This window comes from Ursus maritimus, unplaced genomic scaffold (genome assembly GCF_017311325.1).
Source record: "Ursus maritimus isolate PB19 unplaced genomic scaffold, ASM1731132v1 scaffold_8, whole genome shotgun sequence".
Classification (NCBI taxonomy): Eukaryota; Metazoa; Chordata; class Mammalia; order Carnivora; family Ursidae; genus Ursus; species Ursus maritimus.
Window position 1 is genome coordinate 2,951,161 of NW_024426996.1, and position 23,237 is coordinate 2,974,397.

Genomic DNA, 23,237 nt, shown 5'->3' on the forward strand with positions numbered 1-23,237 from the left:
AGAAAGAGAGACATTCTTTCCCCGGCAAATGTGGTAGAGTGCTCACCTACCAAGGGCCTGGGACCCCATAAGCTATTTCTCATTATTTATCACCAGCAGATCTGAGCCTTAAATTCTGGGTAAACTAGTACAGAAACTAGGAAAGAAAAGAGAACTTTTCACTTGTCAGCTCTATCAGAGAGGCCACATCCTCTAAGAAGCTGTCAAGGATATAGTAAATGTCCAGGTGGTTAAAACTGTAACTCTGAACATAATATTCTATGAATGCCATGTTGTTGAGTGATAATTTTATGGTTCTCTGTTTCATCCAACCAAAAACCAGACCAACGCTGCTGGCCATTTACTATCTCAAGTGATAGGGAGGAACATTTTTAAAGACATGAGGTAAATCCAAATCCTTATTTTCAGTGCTTTTTTTTTAAAGATGTTATTTATTTATTTGACAGAGAGAGAGCGAGCACAAGCAGCGGGAGCAGCAGGCAGAGGGAGAGGGAGAAGCAGGCTCACCTTGAGCAGGGAGCCCGACGGGGGCTCGATCCCAGGACCCTGGGATCATGACGTGAGCTGAATCAGACGCTTAACCAACTGAGCCACCCAGGTGCCCCTGTTTTCAGTGTTTTATTATTTCTCGAGGTTGCCTTGCTATTTGAATGAAGTGGTTGTGCCCTTCCCATTTCAACCAAAGTTAAGTGGAATAAAATAAGAGTCTATGAAGCCTTCTTATCCATAAAGCTATTAGCCTGACACTGTCCCTGTAGCTACTGGACTACTCTTTTATGTTTTATGTACCAAAACCATTGATAAAGCACGTGGCATTTCCTAAATAGTGCCTCGCACCGGAGTCGAACTAGAATTGTACAGTCCGGTTTTTGCCATTTCCTCTCAGGGTTACGTGTGTGACTCAGTATTCCAGAGGAACCACAGGGCGTCGTCTGTAGAAACCCTCGACCCGTTTCCTCTTTCCCCCTGTTGGTTAAATGGTCAGGTTGAAATAGGCTCCATTTGAGTCGTTTCTGGAAAACTGAATGCATTTGTAACCAGTATGAAAACTTTAATCCACTAGAATATGTTTTCTTAGCACTCGCTGAAATTGCCCTCAGGATTAAGTGAAGCCCAAATATGCCATTACTGACTTAATATATAGGCTCTCTGTGTGTCCATATACGTCTCTATGCATTTGCGTGTACGTGGCTGTCTATACACCACTGAGTAGATAAGCTAAACCAAATTACACTTTGACAGCTTTGTGACAAATCTCAAATGTTAGCATACATTTCAAATTCATCCTTATAACACTAGGAACTATCTAGTGATATAAATTTCTTGATTTCAGATTTGACTTTATCATTCTTGCCTCTTAAAGAGATTTCATGCATTTTAATTCTGTTCATACTTCATAGAAATGAAGTCTGTGTTTGCTACAAATTGAATGCTCATGCTACCTGAATAATACTTTGGACTGCAGGACAGTATTAATTCTTAAGTAGATTGACTATATAATCTCATGATAAGTATATATATATGTGCATGAGAAAACACATTCAGTAATAGTCTCTGTGTTTAAAAACTATCATGGTATACATTTTCCTACGTGGTGCTTAAGGAGTTTCATTCTACAGTTTACAAGGTGTAGGTTTGCACCCCAAATTCTCAGGGTATACTATTTTACCCAAATACTTGAAAGAAAAAGGTGCCCTGTATTTTATCAGTACTGTTGAGGGGAAAAATTATGTGTAGGCTTGTTTTAGAAAACTACTTATAAAAATCAAATTCATAAACTACGTTAGGCTTTTTCATAATTTCTAAGAAGCTAAACAGATAGCTATGATATATATTTCAAGAGACTGTTTCTATATTCTTACCTAACTTCTGGGTCCTAAGTAGACCTCACAGGTGCATAAAATCATTAATAAAGCATGTAGCATTTGCTAAATTGTACCTCGAGCTTGAATCTAATCAGAATTGCAGCCTCTGGTGCTCTGGAAAGAGACACATCCATCTGTGGCACATGCGACTACAAGGCCCAGAGGAAGAGTCTGCAAATTGGACTCACGTGTATGCCCCGTGTCTCAGAAGAGAACTGAGCGTTCCGGCAGTGTTTGTAAGCTGTTAACATTCTCGTTTCGTGGTGCGACTAGAGCGTATTATTAGATTTGTTCCTATTTAATTCAAGATGGTGCAGAACAAAACACACACACACACACACACACACACACACACAAACAACACGTCTAATTTGATTTCTTTTTTTTAAGTTTCACAATTACTTTTTACAAGCTAGTGTTAACGGCAGAGTCCTTGCCAGGGCTCCCTGAGATCACCTGTCCTACCGGATCTGTGCTCTAGCAGCTGGTCCGTTCTTTTTCTCCCTCTCTGAGGATGTGGGTTCTGTATTTATATGCAAGTCATATTATTGTATAGTAAAGACGGTGGTGGCAGAAAAGAATGTGAAGACTGCGGAAGTTGTGTCCCAAGCAGAGGAGAGGACATCGTGTGGTAAATGGAGAAAGACATTGGGTAATGCCGAATTGTACCCCCGCCTATGAAAAAAGCCAGAGGTAAATGGAAAGAATGTGAACGTTAAAACTGCTCTCAAGACAGACATCTTGGTGGAGAAGTTCCTACCTGAGGTCTGATTCAATTATAAGACACAGTGAGCTTGGCCAATGGGACTGTGAAATCAGCCCAGCAGCTCTGAGAGTTACATTATCGGTGTATTGCAGACGGAGAAAACTTCTTAGACAAGGACTCTGTGAGACTGGCCTACTTACCTTAAACTGCGGCATCCGTAGTGATTGTGCAATCTTGTGTAATGGTCTTTTATTTTGATTCTTTTGAAAAAAAATGTTTTGTTGTTGTTGTTTTTCCAGTAAAAGTAACTGCGAAGAAAACATGCCCTGTTTGTCTCTATTTTGACTCAAAAAACAAACTGTGGACATTTTGACTTTTTTCCGTGTTCTGATTTAAATCCTGCACTTAACTAAAACCCTCTGTTGTAATGGCTCACATCCAGGTTGCATTGGTTTCCAATTGCCGCGGTAACCGCAAGCTTCGTGGCTCCGGACCCCACGAGTGTGTTATCTGACGCCTGCGACATGGGGAGTCTGGCATGGGTCTCTCCCTGTGCCCGGCCGGCGGGAGGAATCTACGTGCTTGCACCAGTAAGCAGCATGGTGAGGGGCACCTGCCACGGTGTGCGATGCTCCAGCGACACCAGAGGCCAGCCCGGACAAGTGTCCCTGGGGGCCCACACGGAGGCCCGGAGAGGAATTGTGCTTCTCCCCCTCAAAGCACAAACACTAGAGGCATGTATTTTGGAGCCCCGGTGCACGGTGAGAATCAATTCTGGAACGTGCCCCATAAGTCAACCGCTAGTCAACTGAAGTCACTCTAAACCTTAAGATCGAAGCCCCCCAAAGACTGGAGCCCACATTCCACAAAGAGAGACATCCAGGATCCCTCACATATGTCCAGGGGCTGGGGGTTAGGGGTGAGAGAGAGTGGAGGACAGTTACAAACCTTATGTGTTCCTGAGTCACCTCTGGCTTCTGGCTCTTGTTTCCAGTGAATTCTCAAATTGCATTCTCCATTTGCCTCAAGTGTTCACCGTGTTACTCGGCCCCGCGTTGTCTGCAGACTTGAAGGCAGTACCCTCATCAGATCCTGAGCAGTCCAGACTGGAAACTAGACATGCAGCAGGATGGGGGGGGAAGGGTTAGGGTGCGTGGGATGGAGTTGAGGAGGTGCTCCGTCATGGCAGCCGCTGCCTTAGCAAACACCTTAAACCTGAACCACGGTATCTCCGTTCCAGGTCATCTCCGGCATCTCTGGCGCTAATTTCACAGGCCGTTCAGTTCATTTATCCTTCGGCCACTCTCCCTATGTCTACAGCCCTCTCCCTCCCTTCCTCCTCTGCTTCCTCTGCTCCTCAGCTTGCTGCCTTAGAACCGTCCAATAGCCTGTTATCTCCTACACAGAGCCATTGAGCCACCGACGGGAGCCCCGCTAATGCAGACCCACTGCAGTGTGTGCAGATAACCGTGTACACCCCCTGTTTTAGTTGTATACGGCTAACAGTCCGCCCCCAAACAGGGTCTGAAAAACCACAAAAACCATTTGTTTGGCTCAGGAATCTGTAATTTGGGCAGGGCTCAGCACGGCAGGGCTGGGTCTGCCTTACCCAGCAGCTGCAGTAGGGACCGGAGAATCTGCTTCCCAGGTGGCTTACTCACATGGCCGCAAAGCTGATGCTGTCAGCTGGGTGTTCATCTGGGGCCTCAGTTCCTCTTCCGGGGGGGGAGGGGCTCTCCACGGGCTGCTTGGGCTTCCTCAAAACATGGTGGCTGAGTTCCAACAATGAGCATCTCAACAGACAGTAGCAGATGCTGCCAGTTCTCAAGGCCTAAATTTATATATAGTGACATGGCATCACTTTCTCCACACTTGATTTGACACGCAAATGCAGAATCCAGATTTAATGGGCTGGAACACAGATCCCACTTTTCTTGACAGGAAGAGGGTCAACTAATTTGGGGACATGTTTTAAGGCCAGCATGCTCATTAAGGTGTGGTTTTAAATGGATACTTTCTTTTAAAGGAATTCTAAAGTTGGTTCTCAGGTTAGTAAAGGCTCAGTCAAAGATTCCAGAAAAAAATCTAGAGTGAGAGTGGCCTGTACAAGGTTTAGTGGGCACGCCTTTTTGTGTGTGCTGAGTATATGTTGGAGTCTCATAGGGAAGAAATCACTGTTGCATTTCTAGTGTGGAGGGAATCGATGTCCTTTAGGAATGAATGAATGAATGCCTACTGTATGCCAGGTGCAGTGATTCATGAAGAGGTTAGGATTTCAGGAAGCCTGTAAATATGGTGAGAATGCCTGATATGCTGATGAAGCTATCTGGTCTAAGCCTTGTCAAAGGCATGGGGACTGAAAGAGGAAACTGGCTACCAGCCACAAAGAAGAGATCCATGCCAACGCCCCAGCATGGGGCAGGCAGCGAGCAGAGGGCTAGGTGTGAAGAGAGTCGGGAAAACCAGAGCGATAGCAGGAGACCAAAAGTGAAGAAACTGCATAGTTGTGCAGAGGGCAGGGAGCTACTGAGGGGATAGTATACCCACACTAAAGGGGATAGGGAGAAGCAGCCCGGCCCAAGCCCTTCGATAGGAAGCTTATCCGACAGAAGTGCTGAGAAAAGGTAGTCATCAAAGACAGAGCCAAAACTAGTATTTCTTTCTGCCCCTTGAAGTTACAACCTTGATCAGCAGATTGTCCCTCGAGTGTAGTCTCCTCTGAACGCTTACGTATTTCAGTACCACCAGATACGGAATAAGAACAGGGTTCATTATATACATACGTACATGCACACACAAACCCACACTAGAAATACAGTGTTGTGGAATAACATTATTGGATTATACGTATTTTTAGAATGTGAGAATTATAAGGAGATACTATGTATTACCTCTAGCCCGAGGTTAGCATTCGGGAAATATTAACTACTACAATACGCATCTCCCTTGCAGCTTTTCTGCTTCTGAAAAATTCAAATTCACTGCTATACAGGTTGCTTAAAAATACTCAGACCATTTACTGGGACACATTCTACTTATAAAAATAAAGGATGTTCTTGGAAGGAAATTTAGAAAATGTTAGAATATTCTAGAAACTGACTAGTCGGGAAAATTTGTAATCACCCAGAGCTACCCACTACACAAGTTGTCCTCTAGAAATAAATACTTGTAAGCATACTTGATACTTTACATGCCATTTTATAGTCTACTTTTTTGCCTCATGAAACTATTAACCTACCTCCTTATCTTCCTATATTTTTAGGGGACTAATTTTTAACAGCTGTATCTTACTTCCTCATATGGCTGTATCATAACATGTCTTTAAGTACTTAGTTTTTAGTTTTGGATTATGAAAATGATGCTTCAATGAACCTCGTTGAACACAAAGTTTTCCAAACATCTCTGATTATTTCCTTGAACTAAAGTCCAAGCCTTCTAAGTGCAATTACCAAATAAAAAGGCCATGAGCGTTGTTAAAACTTGTGACGCATGGGATTTTGAAATGTTTTCCTGCCTCCTATATCCCAAGTCTGCCGCCCCCAAACATGCACGCACGCCATCTAGAAACTTCATCTTTTAGTATTCATTTAAAATTATCCCCAAGATGGAGGGGTGAGAGGCTCCTAATGATTTGCTGAAATACATTTTCAGTGTAGAAACTACAAACTCTTACACACACACACACACACACACGCACACAGACACACACAGAGTTTACAAACATGAGGAGAGATCACGGTTTCACTTGATTTTAAATCTCTTCCTCTTTCTCTGAGCAAGGATCTCAAAGGGCAGCCCCCGTACCAACAGCGTGGGCTTCAGCTGGCAGCCGTCACCTGTTTTCAGAGCAAATTCTCTACCTACGTCAGGCCCGGTGACTCTGAAATGGGCAGGGATGGGCAGCATCTGTGTTTTAAGAACCCTCCAGGTGATTCTCACGCACACAACGTTGGGCACCGCTGCTCCGGACTCCAGTTCACCGGCGAGCACAGGCTGACCGCTTGGAAGGAAGCAAGACGGTTGATGCCGCTGCTAGAAAGCCCTGCTTGAGTCATCTAGTCAGCATACCGGCCCCCAGGAAAATATTCCCTTTGAGAGCCTCCTTTTCCTCAATGATTTTTTTTTCTAACAGAGACAATGAACATCTGCTTCGGGGTTTTTGTGAACATTTAAAAAAGATCGTACTTAAGAAATATTGCTTTCCTTCCTTGTTGGCAGAGTTAATCTAGCCTTTATTTTTTGCTCTTTGTTTTATGTGTTGTTGTTTTTGAGGGGAGTGTCAGAGCACTGAGCCATGAAAGGGGAGTAAATTGATTTGTTCCGGAGGATCTGATGGCAATCTATCCACACAGATGGCTCTTTGGCCATCCTGAAAGCAGTGGGAACATCCGGAAAGTTACAAATGCGCTGACATCGTAGGGACCAGCTCAGTAGTTACCGCACATCACACACGGTGTGGAGGACACTGAGGACTGCAGAGAGGGTCCTGAGCTTGAGAAGCTCACACTTTATTTGGGAAAATAAGATTTACATAATGAAAGTAATTTTTTAATAACATGAGACAATGAAGAAGGGCAGTCACCCAAGTCGCTACGGTTAATTCCCAAGCGGGTGGTATGCGTAATAAGCGTACCTGGGAAGCAGGTGTCTCAGCAGCTGGCAGCCTCCGTGCGCAGGAGATGTGGTGGGAGCTGGGCTTGCTCGGATTCCTTTGGGCAGAAGGCGGAGGGAAGAACGAGAGCAGAGGAGCTGAAACAGTTGAATGTTGGTGTGTTCAGAGCGTGCCCGCTGCAGAAACAGAAGGGGTATTGCTCGTGAAGAGTAGTGCACATGAGGCTGCAATGAAATGTTGACCTGAGTGTGGAGGGGGAATGGATTTCCAGGCTTAGGGGCTCAGACAGGACCCACCTCCTTTCTGGTAAACGTCAGTTTGCTCTCCATAGTTTAGAGTGTGTCTTAGTTCGGCGCTCTCTCTTTTTCTCCCACCTTTGCTTGTTTGTTTTGTTTCTTAAATTCCACCTATGAATGAAATCATATAGTATATGTCTTTCTCTGACTTATTTTGCTTAGCACAATGCTTTCTAGCTCATCCACGTCATTACAAATGATAAGATTTCATTCTTTTTTATGACTAAGTAATATTCCAGTGTATATGTGTGTGTGTGTCTGTCTGTGTGTGTCCCACTTCTTCTTTATCCATTCATCAATCAACAGACACTTGGCCTAGTTCCATAATTTGGCTATTGTAGATAATGTTGCTATAAACATCGGGGAGCATGTATCCCTTTGAATTGGCATTTTTGTATCCTTTGGGTAAGTACCTAGTACTGTGATTGCTGGATGGTAGGATAGTTCTATTTTTAACTTTTTGAAGAAACTCCATGCTGTTTTCCAGACTGGCTGTGCCAGTTTGCATTCCCACCAACAGTGCGAAAGAGTTCCCCATTCTCCACATCCTCACCACACCTGCTGTTTCTTGTGTTGTTCGTGTTAGCCATTCTGACAGGTGTGAGGTGATGTCTCATTATAGTTTTGATCTGCATTTCCCTGCTGATGAGTGATGTTGAGCATCTTTCTGTATGTCTGTTAGCCATCTGTATGTCTTCTTTGGAAAAATGTCTATTCATGTCTTTTGCCCATTTTTATAGTATTATTAATTTTGGGGGGTGTTAGGATTTATTAATTTTTTATATATTTTGGATACTCACCCGTTATCAGATAAATCATTTGCAAATATCTTCTCCTATTCCGTAGGTTGCCTTTTAGTTTTGTTGATTATTTCCTTCACTGTCCAGAAGCTGTTTATTTTGAGGTAGTCTTACTATTTATTTTTGCTTTTCTTTTTGTTTCCCTTGCCTCAGGAGACATATCTAGAAAGAAGTTGCTATGGCTGGTGTCAAAGAAGTTACTGTCAGGAATCAGGTAATTTAAACCTGGAGCCTATTCTGGAGAGAATACATCCAAACTTTTTTTTATTGAAGTATCATTAACATACAGTGTCATACTAGTTTCAGGTATACAGTATGGTGATTCAACAATTCTATACATCACTCAGTGCTCACTAGGACAAGTGAACTCTTAATTCCCTTCACCTATTTCACCCATCCCCACACCCACCACCTCTCTGGTAACCACCAGTTTGTTCTCTGTATTTAAAATCTGTTTTTGGGGGGGTTTTTTGCTTGTCTCTTTTTCCTTTGTTCATTTGTTCTGTTTCTTTAATTTCACATATGGGTGAAATCACATGTATTTATCTTTCTCTGCCTTATTTCACTTAACATTATACTATCTTGGTCCACCCATGTGGTTGCAAATGGCAAGATTCTTTTTTATGGCCAAGTAATATTCCATTATCTATCTATCTATCTATCTATCTATCTATCTATCTACCTACTTACCTACCTGTCATATCTTTTTTATCCATTCATCTATCTGTGGACACTTGGGTTTCTTCCATACCTTGGGTATTATTAATAATGCTACAGGAAACATAGAGGCACATGAATCTTTTTAAATTAGTGTTTTCATTTTCGTTAGGTAGATGCCCAGGAGTGGAATTACTGGATCAGATGGTAATTCTATCTTTAATTTTTTGAGGAATCTTCATACTGTTTTCCACAGTGGCTGCACCAGTTTGCATTCCCACCAACAATGCATAAGGGTTCCTTTTTCTCCCGATCCTTGCCAACACTTATTACTTTTTTTATTCAAGATATTCTGACAAGTGTAAAGTGATATCTCATTGTGGTTTCGATTGGAATTTCCCTGATGATTAGTAATGTTAAGCATCTTTTCATTTACATGGTGAAGGAAACCATACCCAAAGCGACAAGGCAACCTACTGCATGGGAGAAGATATTTGCAAATGACATATCCAATAGGGGGTTAATATCCAAAATATATAAAGAACTTATACAACTCAACACCAAAAAACCCCAAATAATCCAAATTTAAAACGGCAGAGGACCTGAACAGACATTTTTCCAAAGAAGACAACCACGTGGCCAGCAGAGAACGAACTTTTACATGTAATCCTAGAAGATTACGGCAGGAATCTTTCTAGTAAAAATAGAAGGATGAAAATAGCTTACAGGTTTTATGTGATGTTCCAAGTCAACTGTGAATAAATTACACTTTTATTAATAGGAGGGATCACAAATTCATTCTAGATTAGCTGTGATCCCATGATGGAAGGCAAATGATGAACTAATGTACTGCCAATGATGATCTACAGTTTTATACTCTTTTGTAATCTTTTGCAGTTACGCGGTAGTTGTCTGAGACGGAGAACCGTTTACCCGCACACTCAAGCAGAAGGTACGCAGAGCACACTCCACTTTGGGGGTTCAGATATGGTGGAGAGTAAAGGCATCTGACACAGCCAAAGGAAGAGGCCAGTTCTGGTTGACTAGTGGCCGGGACAGGGGTAAAGAAATCATGTGGCCCAGCTCAAATTTTACCTCCCTCCTTATCTTTCTCTCCTTTATGCTCTCTTAGGACTTTGGACACATTTCTGTCCCAACATTTATACCGTTGTGCTAACCCTGTTTTTAGCTGTATTAATTCCCTCACCTCACCGATTTTCTTGAGATGAGACAACCTATTTTACTTTCTTTTTTTAAACCTAGTACATTTATTGATCTTAATAGACCCACCATGTTGTACAAGATGACTGATTAAATCAATTAATAAATTCTATGGAAGACCTTATCGTATAAATTGGGCTGGATTTTTTCCATTTTCCCTTCCGAATCCCTCTCTGCCCTTTCCACCATTGCAGATAGTCTGGATCAATAGGCACTCATGCCTCTGGCGTCTGGTTGGTTTCAGCCGGTGGGTACAACAGAGAGATCACAGGGAGGAAAGAAAATGAGGTCACAGTGTTTGTTTCCCTGGTTCCCTCTGGGGGATGTGGTGAGGGCTGCTTGTTCCTTAATTCAAAGCCATAGCTCCCCATAGTTTATGTTCTCTGGGTTCCAGTGATCACTCTCTCCCTTGACCTTCCAGGCTCCCTATTGTTACGAGCCTCGGAGTGCTGCACCATCCGTTGTGGCTTCCCTTCGTCCTGCTCGTATCTCTATAACATTTATTGAGCTCTTCTCAAACTACCCAGTTTGGATGTGCCATCCACGTCACACAGCGACTCTGTGCCTGCAGGGTCCCTGACAAAGAAAGAGAACCTGATAGAGAGGGGGTTGGTGAGTAAGAATAGGCAGAAGTTTAGACACAGGACATTCTGTTCAAGTTCCTGAGGTGGGATGAGGACTGAGATGAGATGCAGTCTTCTTCCAGTGTTTTCTTCCCTTTCAAAATGCCATCCATTTCATTTATGATGTGGAATCTTCTTACTATTTTCTCCAAGAACTCTACTGGAACTTGCTTATTTTATGGCTGAATTTTAGATTCATTCTATGCTTTCTCATGAAAATACTTACTCTTTCCTCTTGGTAATTATCACAGTCACAGAGAACAAAAGCAAAGCAATTTGGTAAAGAAAGGATCAGTGAAATCCGAAGTCAACTTGGACGTGTGGAGAAGTGGGTGAAAGTCACGTTGTTACAAAATATGAAAATGATTTTTATAACGTGAAACTAGTGATTTCACGATAAGCAAAGAAGCAAACCTGGTAATCTTCCTAAAATCTATGATGCTCATGGGTGAAAATACAGAAAATAGAATTTACTCCATGGAGTCAGAATATAAAATGTTGCTTTATTCAGGAGTTCTCTAGGACCGCATATTAAAAGTTAGCATTAGGGGTACTTACAAAGTGCATGCTACCTGCCAGGCACAGCCTTACAACAACTTCTGAGCCGCTGCTTCTTTTACAGCTGAAGCCGCGGAGAGGCTGGAGGGGTAGATAGCAGGAGTACGTGGAAAAGGTGAGATCGCCCGTACGCAGGCGTCTCTTACTCCAAATCACCCTCACCGCTGTACTGCCCTGCTTCCCTCCTTCCTGCATGCTGCGTGCAAGAGGTTTAGATATGCAAGCCATGCTGCCCCGAGAGCTAGAGGACCACGGTGCTCTCCAACTAGTTGCAAGGTAAAGGGAAAATACAGTGCCAACAAGCCTCTTTGCTAATGAATAAGATCAAAGCTGTTCGCTGATACGTAAGAACATGGCTCACTGCATCTCTCATATTAAACACAACATTGATGATACTAGAAAACATTTCTCACATGCTACTGTATGCTTGGCACTGTACTTTACATGCCTTGTCTCAACTTAAAATAACCCCGTGAAACAGAAATTATCCTACCCATGTGAGAGATGACGATTGAGTGACATGCCCAAGATCATTCAACCAGTAGGTGGTAGAACTAGAATTCTATACCAGGCCTCCCTGTCTCACTCCCTGCCCTGCCACCCCACTGCTCTTTAGTTAGCAACTAAACCAATGAAGAGTAGTAAAGCTTGAACTGATCTGAACCTGGAAGATTCTTAATGCCAGGCTAGATACTGCAAGTTCTACTTTCCCCCTCCCTGTATTTAGGGAGGGCATTTAGACTATTTAAATATTTTAAGCTTTCAAATAAGATTTTATGAATTTTCAAGTATATTACTAGGCGAAAACAGAACTTGAGCCATCCCCAAATGATGTGAGCCTTCCTTTTATGTTCTGTGATCATGACTGTCTGTCACTGCTATTACTTCCCATCCCCGTGTTCACCAGCACCTGTCACCTTGGCTATGACTACTCTCACCGCTCCTATTCAGCAGTGTCCTAGAGATTCTAACCAGGACAATCTAGTCATAAAATGAAATTAAAGAAATTCAGTTTGGAAAGGCAGAAGTAAAACAATCTCTGTTTACAGGCTGTTGAAAGAAATTAAGGAAGATTTAAGTAAGTGGAAAGATGCCCCATGTCCATGCATTTAACGTTAAAATGGCAATATTCCTAGAACCAATACACAGGTTCAACACAATCCCTATCGCATTCCTAGCTAGCTTTGTAGAAATTGACCAGCTGATCCTAAAATCCATGTGGAAACTCAGGGGACTCACAGTAGCCAAAACAATCTTGAAAAAGAACAAAGTAGGTGAACTCACACTTCCCAATTTCAAAACTTACCACGAAGCAGCAGTAATCAAGACACTGTGGTATTGACATAAAGACAGACATATAGATTAATGGAATAAAACTGACATCCGGAAATGATTGTTTATAGTCAATCGATTTTAAGCAAGGGAGCTAAAACAATTCAATGGGAAAGAATCATCTTCCAACAAATGCTGTTGGGACAATTGGATATTCATATAAAAAGGAATAAATTTGAACCCTCTACTACATACAATATACACAAATTAACTCAAAATGGGTCAAATACCTAAATATAAAGCTAAAACTACAATACTCTTCATGGAGGAAGGGTTACTTACCAAAGAATAAAAATAGAGGTCTCTGAGTGGACAAGGACTCCTGGTACTATCAGAGAAGGAGACACAAGACCCACAGAGAAAGGGCACTGGCTCTAGAATTTTGTAATACAGCTTGAAGCCTTATCGCTGCTGTCCCACATTGGCCATTTTAATAACTACTGTCTGGATTTTTCTAGCAGCAAATTTTTAAAACCACAATGATCTGGAAAATAGAATGAATTCAGAGAGTAGGTCCTGGGAAAGACCACTTATATTTGAATCCTAGTTTTACCATTTTCTAAGTGAGAAAATGTCTTCTGTGGGGTAAGTTACATGTCTTCTAAGCCCCAGTTTCTCCATCTGTAATTGCACCGCGCACGTCGGTAACCACTAGCCACATCGGGCGCTCGAACACTTGAAATGTGGCTAATCCAAATTGAGATGTGCTATACAGTGTATGCGAATTATATATCACGACTCAAAGATCTAATCCTCCCCCCAAATATCCCATTAATACTTTTTAAATTTATTACATGTTGATATAATACTCTGCATATATTGGATTGAAAATATATTACTGAAATTCATTCCACTGATTTCTGCTTATTTTTTTAAAGTCCCTACTAGAAATTTAAAATTGCTTCTGCGGCTCACCTTATACTTCTATTGGACAGTGCTGATCTATCACATGGAAATAATAATGCTACCTATTAAATATAGTTATGGTGAGAAATAAGAAATTCAATATATCTACAATGCTTCAAATATCTGCCACATTGCAAGCACTAAAAAAGTGTTAGCTTTAAAGATATTTCGGAAGGCGTTCAGGTTCAGAGGGGCAGGGAGCGAGCTGTCGTGGGCAGAAATCTAACGCGATACAGGGAATGGCAGCAGCCCTTCGCAGGAGAAATGCGGCCAGGCCACATCCTGCAGGTTTGTGGGCAGAAGCCGACAGGGCAGAGGACTCAGGTCCGAGCAGACGTCTCTGCAGACGACAAAGCTGTCTGGATGTTTGAGACAGTGAAGAGGTCAGAATTAGAGACGGCGAGCGAGGCTTACAGCGATATTTCGGGCTCCAGCATGTCCATCCAACACGTGGGCTATCGCTCCAGCCCTCTTAGATTTCTACTGTGTTCATCCAGAAAGGAGTCCGTGTTTGTCCTATGCGTCTCCAGGTTTCTTGTTTCTCTGGAGCAAGTTAGAGCTGCTAAGTGCTATCCATTCTCCAAACTGGCAGCCGTGTTTGACTCGGCCAGGCGGACAGGCTGTTGGGAAGCAGCAGGACACTAACATCCAGGACACCACACTCATCGCTCTTGAGTGAACTACTATTGCGCATTTTACAGAAGCAGTTATCATGTGTTAAGCATCACACGGCTGAGGTTCCCTGGCCCGTGACATCTTTGGCTTAGTGCCTGAGCTCAGCTTGCTTTTGCTGTAGCACAAGTATCTTTACAGAGTGCTTCCCCCAAGGATTCCAGTCTCTCTTCTTAGTAACGTCACAATAAAGGCGCCACCCCAGGGCATCACGAAAACTGGAATTTTCACGTTTTCAAGTTTACAGGTATTGAAGAGGTTCTGACTGCTGGTAATCTGTGGCTCATACTCCACAGGGCTCTGACCTCCTATTAGAGACTTTGGGTCTATAGATAGCAGAGGCTTAGTCGTGTTTGTGTCTGGGCTCAGAAAGTGGCAGAAATAGAGAAATAAGGTGTTCAAAATAATGGAAGACAAAGACAACTCAATAGGATGTCCATATATTTATTTCATCACACATTATTTAAAGTTTACAACCAGTGGTGAGCTAGCTAAATTTCCATTGCGCGCGTGTGTGTGTTTAATGGACAAATGAGCACCTGTTATCTGTTTTGAGTTTATCACCACCCACACATACGTCTGGTTTATTAATAGGTATTTGAAAACGTTTAACATGGCTCTTTTAATCTGTACAAACAAGACAATCTTTTCTTGATTTCATATTTTAGAAGTCAAATCCATCAATTTCTAAAAGCAGTATTAAATTCTCTTGGCCATTCTGGGTTTTGTGCAAGACTGTAGTCAAACAGAATAGAAATTCTACCACAAAACACTCGAATGAAAGAAACAACAATGAACATATGAAAATGTCCCTTATAAAGGACAGTGTTCCACATTACAGTCTCAAAGAGACACAGCACAAGTAAAATCAAATGGAGTTTCTGAAATTCATATTTCTAACTCTTCTGTGCTAAGTCCAACATTCTTGCAGGGCAGAAGGCAGAGAGCGAAAGGGCTTTCTTCTAGCAATCTGACCCTGTGGTCAGTGGGGAGATGATGCTGTGTTTTAATTTTGTGTGCCTTCTACTCAACTCTCAGTAAAACTAATGACAAAAGAGATAAATATCCACTCTTGAAGCTGTGACAAAAGTCTTTAAAAAGTCTTATCCCCTCCCCCCACTTCCCCTTTAAAAAAAAAAAAAGGTCTTTTTTTCCCCCTGATTGGGCAGCATATTTGGTAGAAACAAGCCATGCGTTAGGTCCTATGGAGGGCTTCATACACATTGATTGAAAATCGTTGGAACAAAATTGGGATCTCCTGAGGGTACGTGTGTTTTGTTTTGTGTTTTACAGACAACTGTTTCTTCTCAGAACAACACTCTTCCCACTGTACCAAATGGGATTTGACAGAGGAAGCAGAACACTAGGGATGTTGCTGGAAGTGTCACGTACGTTGGCTCAAAATGACACTATCGGTGGTATACGGAATAGGCCCAAATTTAATCATCTGAGGTTTTTCGGAGCTTTTTACAAAAATCTTAAATACAGGTAAATATGTAAACACTGTGCTCTCAGAGAGCAAGTATATAAGCATGTCACATCATATCCCTTCTCGGAAGACAGGTCCAAGTGAAACTCAGCAACCAGGTTCAAAACCAACCGCCAGAATTACTCTCGGGCTCAGGGGCAAACACCACATTGCACATGTCAGAGTTCTCTTGGTGGAGCGGGAGTTCAGACCCCGCTATGCGGCTTTCTTTTCTTCTTCGAGAGACATAAGCTCTGCCTGTGGACAGCCTTTCATACTTGGTCTCAAATTGCCTGCATAACAACAGCAACAATAGCAAAATTAAACACATATTAAAAGGACCCCACAGCCCTCAGAGCCAAGCAACTGGGTGTACACTTGAAGCTTCTGTTTCAGAGCAATTTGAGAAGGGATGGGAGTGCCAAAGACTCCCGGCTTCCATTCCCATGAATGGCATGATTGTTTTCTTCCCATTTCTTTCTACACCGACAGATATACTTTGAATGCCTGGAATATGGGAGTCCTGCCGTACATTTTTCTAGAATGAAGGACCAAATTCCTCTCAGCTTTTTGGAGATGCTGTTAAGCTTTGCAGGCCTTGCTATGTCTCCCACCCCTCATTCCAGGAGCCCCACCTTGGGAGCACTCCCCTTTTGAGTAAGGAGCGAGTCCAACTGGATTTAAGCTGAGAATGCTGACAGGCAAACATTCCTAGAGCTCTGGGCCAAGTGGAATGTGGGACGAAACCAGTTAGCCATGAGCCTGGCTTGGTGGTCACTGCATTTTGACCACTGGAAGGTTGATTTTTTAAAATCCATTAATGGAAGTTTATTCTAAACATAAGTTAATATAAGTTAACAACAGCTTAATATTCTGTTTATAATCCGCTATCTTTTATTCCGTAAAAATATAATCTACTCATATTTGTACTGATATCATTTATACATTCCTCATATGAATCATGAAATGTCAATACAATAAAGAAGGTGCTCAACTTTGATCTACTAATCAAAGGAGATGATGTAAGATATGCTTGCTGTTTTAAATATACCAATTGCCTTCGTGGTTAATAACGTGTCAGGGAGATCTCTACAACTAACAGAAGAGTCAACGCTAACGAAAGCATTCTAGTTCCATGTGACAGTATTGTTATAAATAACCATTATAAGATTCAAAGGACACAGTGTAAATGAGAAGCTGGAGGGTAGAAAAGGTGATAGCAAGCTTACATGAACAATCATACATTTGGCATTTGAGACACTAAGAATTCTACTGAAAGCATTTTTTTTTAAATTCAAAATCCCAAACTCTCAAGCTTGACCCAAAACTTAAACAATTTCAAGTTGCTTGTGTGATTACCTAAAAATTATAAATTAATTTGGGCTCTTACACACGGCAAATGATTACCAGGTGTTTTGTTCTGAATTTTCAGTCCAGGAGACAGTTGGGAAGTTAGCCGATAGTAAGTGCACATGCACTATTTTTGCTGAAACTACGTGGCAATTCTTAGGGTAAATCAAATCCCTTTGTTACCTCGATGAATTACTTCTGGACTAGAATACAGTATTATCCCCAGAATCAAATGAACTAGTCCTTATGTTTTCTTGGTATCCTAGAAACTGATTTTTTTAGCCTTATCAATTATTCTTTTACTTATTTAAAGGAAATTTATGTTTCACTGTATTTTTACCATTTTCTTTCAATTTCTGAAACTAAATGCTCAAAACTCCAGGAACTTTCCTGGCGAACTGGGGACTGCCCAGGAACATTCCATGAGCACTGAGTCTTACCTGAATGGAGCTCCATCCTTGTCCATCTGCATGCAAACCAAGAAAGGGTACTGAGAAAACTGTACTGTGGAGATAAACTCCAGGCCTGCTTCTGTTTCTGCACTGATTTCCAGGCCAGCTTTCACAAAAGAGGAGTCCACGGTGATGCTGCCAATTATTGCCAGAGCCACCCTAAAGATTTAGGCCAAAAAAAACAAAAAAAAACCAAAAAACCCTCCCGTTACTATCACATTTAACTGATCTGGACCAATAGCTCTAATTTCACAGGGTCTGAACTCAACGACTGGAAGGAAACATGTAAAGGACTACCATGTGACCTAAATGCACCAGAGTTCTGCTGGGAGTCAGGGCAGGGTTAATCCCCAGGATGAGGCAGTGAAAGTCTGCCTTTCCCCTGCACCCGCCCATGGCCTTCAATTCCGGATGTGGGAATGAAGTGTCCAGCAGGTACTGCTGTGTGATATTGACATACCAAGGGCCAAGAGGAAAATGTGCCTGGAACCTGATCCTTTCAGGAAATCAGAAATACCTGAGCGAGCTTAAAACAAAGTCTAAACTCAAAAAGACAGCTGACGTTCATAACAATTTTCTTGGTAACGATCTCTCTGTGGGCTTCAATGGAGCTATTTCGAATCCATTTCATTACTTTCTCCAAAGGTTCTCCAGAGACTTAAGCCTACGGTTGCCAAGATATTTGAAAAAATATTGTGTCACCAAAAACCATTCCCACAGTGGGGCATGTACGATGCGTTGTCCCAGGAAGGACAAATATGGTGGGGTCCCCAACAGTCGCCTAGAGAGCTGGATAGGCAGATTGGGTTGACGAGGGAATGTGGCTTGGACGATGACACAGAGGATAAACAATCCCAGTAGAAGGCCTACCTCTAGGATCGCTCTAATTTAATTGTAGACTTTAAATGAAATTGTAGGAAATTACTCCCCCAATTAAATCTGAGTTCTGTGCCCAGGCTTTTCTGACAGAAGGATACAATCAAAGCTGGCTGTGCAAATAAATTAAAGTCCTCGCGGCTGTTGCTGTCAGTGTAAAAGTAGGTCAGAGGTGGTATCATGTAAGTCCCTGAATCCCTTACCATACCTTCTAATATCTTACACTCAACAAAGGCTTAAGAGATATTTTTTAAATGAACAAATGAAAAATTGAAGATAGATTGGCTACAGTGTGGATACTGGTAGATTCTTAGCAATACTGTGTCCTTTTTAAAAATCCAGATAATTTTGGGTGTGGCTCTGGTTGATTTCTTTCTGCAAAGAATTCAATTCCATTTAATTTGGGGAAACTTCATCTCTGGAAATTACTTCAAAAAAGGAGAAAGAAGATGGATTCACTGCGAAGCCCTAAATTACACTGCTGATCCCTCTGATGGCCTGTTCTGTTTCTCTTCTCTGGTTCCTTTTAGCAACACTGTGTGTCAGCTGTCACATTTAAATGTGCTGCTTTTTGATTTCTCAATTCCTTTAGCCACAGTTTCATAGAAATCAAAACTTTAATTTTATCACTCCTATCTCACTTCGGCCCCACCATATTTTTAAATATCAAAAAAGGTAAAAATCAATTGCACTCCATTTCCTTTTCTTCAATTCTGTAACAAACAGAAGAATAATTCTTTTGATTATCACACTGGTTTAGAAACATTGCCTTAAGCTCAAAATAAAACACTTCCATTTGACTCGACATGTACGTTAGAAAAACTAAAGGAGCTGAGAACATTTTGTTTAGAAAAAATAATGCTAGTGAAAAAACTTAAGGACTCCTAATATTTAAGACTTCGATTTTGGCAAAAGTGACCATCTTTTTATTTTTCTCCACTGAAGACAGCAAAGGAGTAAAGATTTAAAATTCTAACAAGGCAAACGCCTGGGTGGCTCACTAGGTTAAGTGGCTGCCTTTGGCTCAGGTCATGATCCCAGTGTCCTGGGATCTAGTCCTGCATTGGGCTCCTTGCTCAGCAGGGAGCCTGCTTCTCCCTCTGTCTGCAGCTCTCCCTGCTTCTGCTCTGTCTGTCTCTCTCTCTCTCTGACAAATAAATAAAATCTTTAAAAAAAAATCTCAACAAGAGGGATAAACTAAAAAGTTTGCAATGGAGCCATATTTTCTGATAACGTTGGCAAGCTGGCTGTGGATGTCTTTAAAAGCGTGATGATTCTTGGTTGAGTTGATCAGATCACTGGCCTGCTCATGAAAAGCTATGGAAAGAATGACTTCCCTTGGTTTCTTCCTACTCTATGATTTAATAATTACAAACAGAAAACATAGATTTTGGAAAGTCAGAAAGCTAAACAATTTCAGAAGCATATCTCTGTAGTTCATCGCACAGAATATTATACATATGCTTACCGATTTTTCACCCGGGTTTTAGACTCACGATACCACAGGCTAAACTCCATTGCACCTGAAATGTCAATAGCTAGACCACCCTGGACATCCATATTGGCCTTTAGTCCAGACTGCAACTGAAGCTCCTAGAAGCAAAAATATTTAATAATAGTAATAACAACAATAAGCAAATTTAGTCAACCCCTTCCCAAAGGCACATTCAAGCTCCTGCTATAGATAATACCATTTGAGTTGTGCTAATGCTGGAGTCTTTCTCTAGGCTTGGAAACACATTGTCCTAATCTTGATCACTGGAAGTAGACGTTGATTCGCTAAAGTATTTAATCCATTAAAATACTAAAAAAGTGAAGTGCCAGTTGAGATGGGTATGGATTTTTTCCCCCAATCATTGCCTCACTTTGGGAGAGGCAAAGATCTCAGAGTATGGTCCCCTTCAGAACAACACCAGCATACCGGGAACTTGTTAGAAAAGCAAGTCCCATATCTACTGCATTAGAAACTTGGAGGATGGGGCCCAGCAATCTGTGTTTTCAAAAGCCCTCCTGTGATTCTGATACACCTGAACTTGAGAACTACCAGACTGGGGAAAACGAAGGTATCTTCATCAGAAATGCAGCTGTGGTTTGGGGGTGGGGGGTGTGCAGTTTCGGCCGGATGAGCCCTTGCAGTCCTTCGGCACTTCTCTGGTTACGTGCAGGGTTACGTGCGGGGTCAGATATAGGCAACTGCATCCTGATGGCTAACGAAAGACAGAATAAGAACTGCCGGTGCAATACGCGAGTTCCAGGAATCGACAAAGCTGGGAGAGGAAGGTGAGGCAATTAAGCCGCAACACCTTGCTGTCTGACATTTGGAATGGCATCAAATAAGCAAACAAGTCCAACATGAACTCAACAGTATGTTCCAGAGCGACAGGACTCATTCACAAACATAGTCCATCCTGAGCCATTCTGCAGTTGTCTGAAGCCCATGGTTTTGTGTTCTCAGTAGTTGGCCTTTAAGTCTTGCATTTTCTGAGTACATTAGCTGGGGTGATGTTGGCTGAAAAGTTCTTCAGCTGGACTGCAATCACATTGCCTGGGGACAGTGTTGGAAATGCTAGTGGCTCTGGAGAAAAAAAGGCTCAGTATCCTTAATTTTGATATCCCTCCAAAGATCTTAGGTTGGTGGTAACTGGCAGCATGACTAACTTCCTTATGTAACTGCCCTACTCAGACCAAACAAGCCATGCTTTCCCCAACTATAAATGCCACGATTTTGCTTTCTAGACAGGATCACATTGATCTCCCTGAATTCTCTCCACTTTCCGAAAAACGTGGCAAGAAACTTCATTCAAAGGCCTTGGTTTACAACCAGGTATACCAAAAAAGTCTCACTGTGGCATGAAGCTACATTCAGTCTAAAAAGACACTGGGAGGAAAGCATGAAGTTCTTGATGTGGAGCTCAGGACGCATTAGGAGAGATCCTGAAGAATACTTACAGCTCCATTCAGTCTAGAACTAATGTGATTGTAGTAGGACGCAAGGTTGTCTCATGCTCACAACTAATACTGAAGGAACACAAATTATCCTGAAAAAGCCAGCATAATTATGCTCCTATTTTAACCTATGCCTATGAACTACAGAACCAAGATTTCAGAGTTCTGCATTTGCACTGTAATCGTGATTGTTCCTAAATGAACCCTACAGTGTGCTCTGTTTTAGAAGTATTTCTTTCTGGGGCACCTGGGTGGCTCAGTCAGTTAAGCGTCCAACACTTGATTTCAGCTCAGGTCATGATCTCAGGGTCATGAGATTGAGCTCCACACTCGGCTCTCTCCCTCTCCCTCTGCCCCTCCACCACCACTCGTGCTCACATATATGTACATGTGCTCTCTCTCTCTCTCAAAAAAAAAAAAAGTATTTCTTTCTTTGAATCTTCTCCTCTCTTCCCAATTTGAAAACTATAATCTCGTTAGTCCACCCAATCAAAAAAGGTCTTTGGGGGCGCCTGGGTGGCACAGCGGTTAAGCATCTGCCTTCGGCTCAGGGTGTGATCCCAATGTTATGGGATCGAGCCCCACATCAGGCTCCTCCACTAGGAGCCTGCTTCTTCCTCTCCCACTCCCCCTGCTTGTGTTCCCTCTCTTGCTGGCTGTCTCTCTCTCTGTCGAATAAATAAATAAAATCTTTGAAAAAAAAAAGGTCTTTGATGTGGACTTTGGCTTTCCCACTGGCCATACATTAGGTAGACGTCAAAACACGCCAAGTGCCATGGAAAAGAATATTTCACAGCTTTTAGACAATATGCCTTTTGTGGGGAGAGAGCATTTCCATTGCAGTCTGGGTTTTAAGGAGTGCCTTGACTTTCTGGGAAGATCCCATTTCTCTCATGCAAAGGGACCATGGAAGAACTCTTAGATGTAATCACAGAGGAACTTTCCTGAGCTCCCATTGAAGGACAGAGCACTGACCCCCGTAGAAGGACACACCACTCTTTCTTTGTGAAAGGGATTAAACCACATAGTGCAATGGTTCTCATTTTTAAGGGTACAAAGTAAGTGGAACTAACAGTTTTGAGTACCTACTGTGTCCCCAAAGCTCTGCATTTGATATCTCATTTAATTCCCACACTAATCTTCCATGATAAACATTATATCTGAAGATCGAAAAGGAACTCAGGCCTGGTAGCCACACATGGAGACAGGATGAATGCCCAGACTGTCTCTAGGGAGGATACTTTTCTATTACCCACATGGCTATCACAAAATCATAACTCTCTTTTGTCTCCTGGTGCACAGGAAAGGATGTTCTGTGAATTATGGTAATAAAGATCATAGGGTTATGTCCTTGTTTGACCCAGAATGCATATTTATTTAAATTATTGCCTATGAGCTACAAGTACAAGACAGTTTACATTTGTAGCTAGTGTGACCCCTTGGTCTTGGACCTTTGGTCTCAAAGGTTTCTCTTACAGTTCAAACACTGATATTTTGACAACTTATCCCATTGCTTCCATTCAGGAAAATATGTTCCTTTGCTGGCTAAAGAGGATCTCCCTATTAAGCTGACTTTATCAGACATCCTGCTCTGAAGAGTAATCCAATTAGCTGAAAAGAGAGAGCTAGAGTAAGCACGGGGTAATTCCATCTGCCCTGGTAGCTGTGACAGGCTATCCACTGCCCAAATTTCCTTCAATGTCAGCACTTGACCTAGAGTGGCATGTGCCTCTGGAGCCGGGATGGCATTCCTGGATTGCTCTGCAGAACCAGGGAGCCTCAAACAGCTTATTATATGGTAGCCCCTGATGAGCCAAGTGCTCCAGGAGGAAATACACAGACATCGGGGCGCGTTTGAATAGCCGCGGGATGGTCTTTGCCTGAGAATACACCTTAG

At 42.2% G+C, this 23,237-nt stretch overlaps 1 protein-coding gene across 1 annotated transcript in view; it reads right to left on the reverse strand.

The window, feature by feature from the left end:
* Positions 1 to 14,701: 14,701 nt before the first annotated feature.
* The window catches only part of LOC103677927 (microsomal triglyceride transfer protein), a 44,979-nt gene continuing 36,443 nt past the window's right edge, over positions 14,702 to 23,237 (reverse strand). Inside the window, exons 16-18 of the mRNA XM_008707199.1 lie at positions 19,863 to 19,987; positions 17,507 to 17,677; positions 14,702 to 16,009 (exon numbers count right to left, since the gene is read on the reverse strand). Coding sequence (XP_008705421.1) covers positions 15,838 to 16,009; positions 17,507 to 17,677; positions 19,863 to 19,987 — 468 coding nt within the window. The 3' untranslated portion in view covers positions 14,702 to 15,837. The remainder of the gene's footprint in view (positions 16,010 to 17,506; positions 17,678 to 19,862; positions 19,988 to 23,237) is intronic.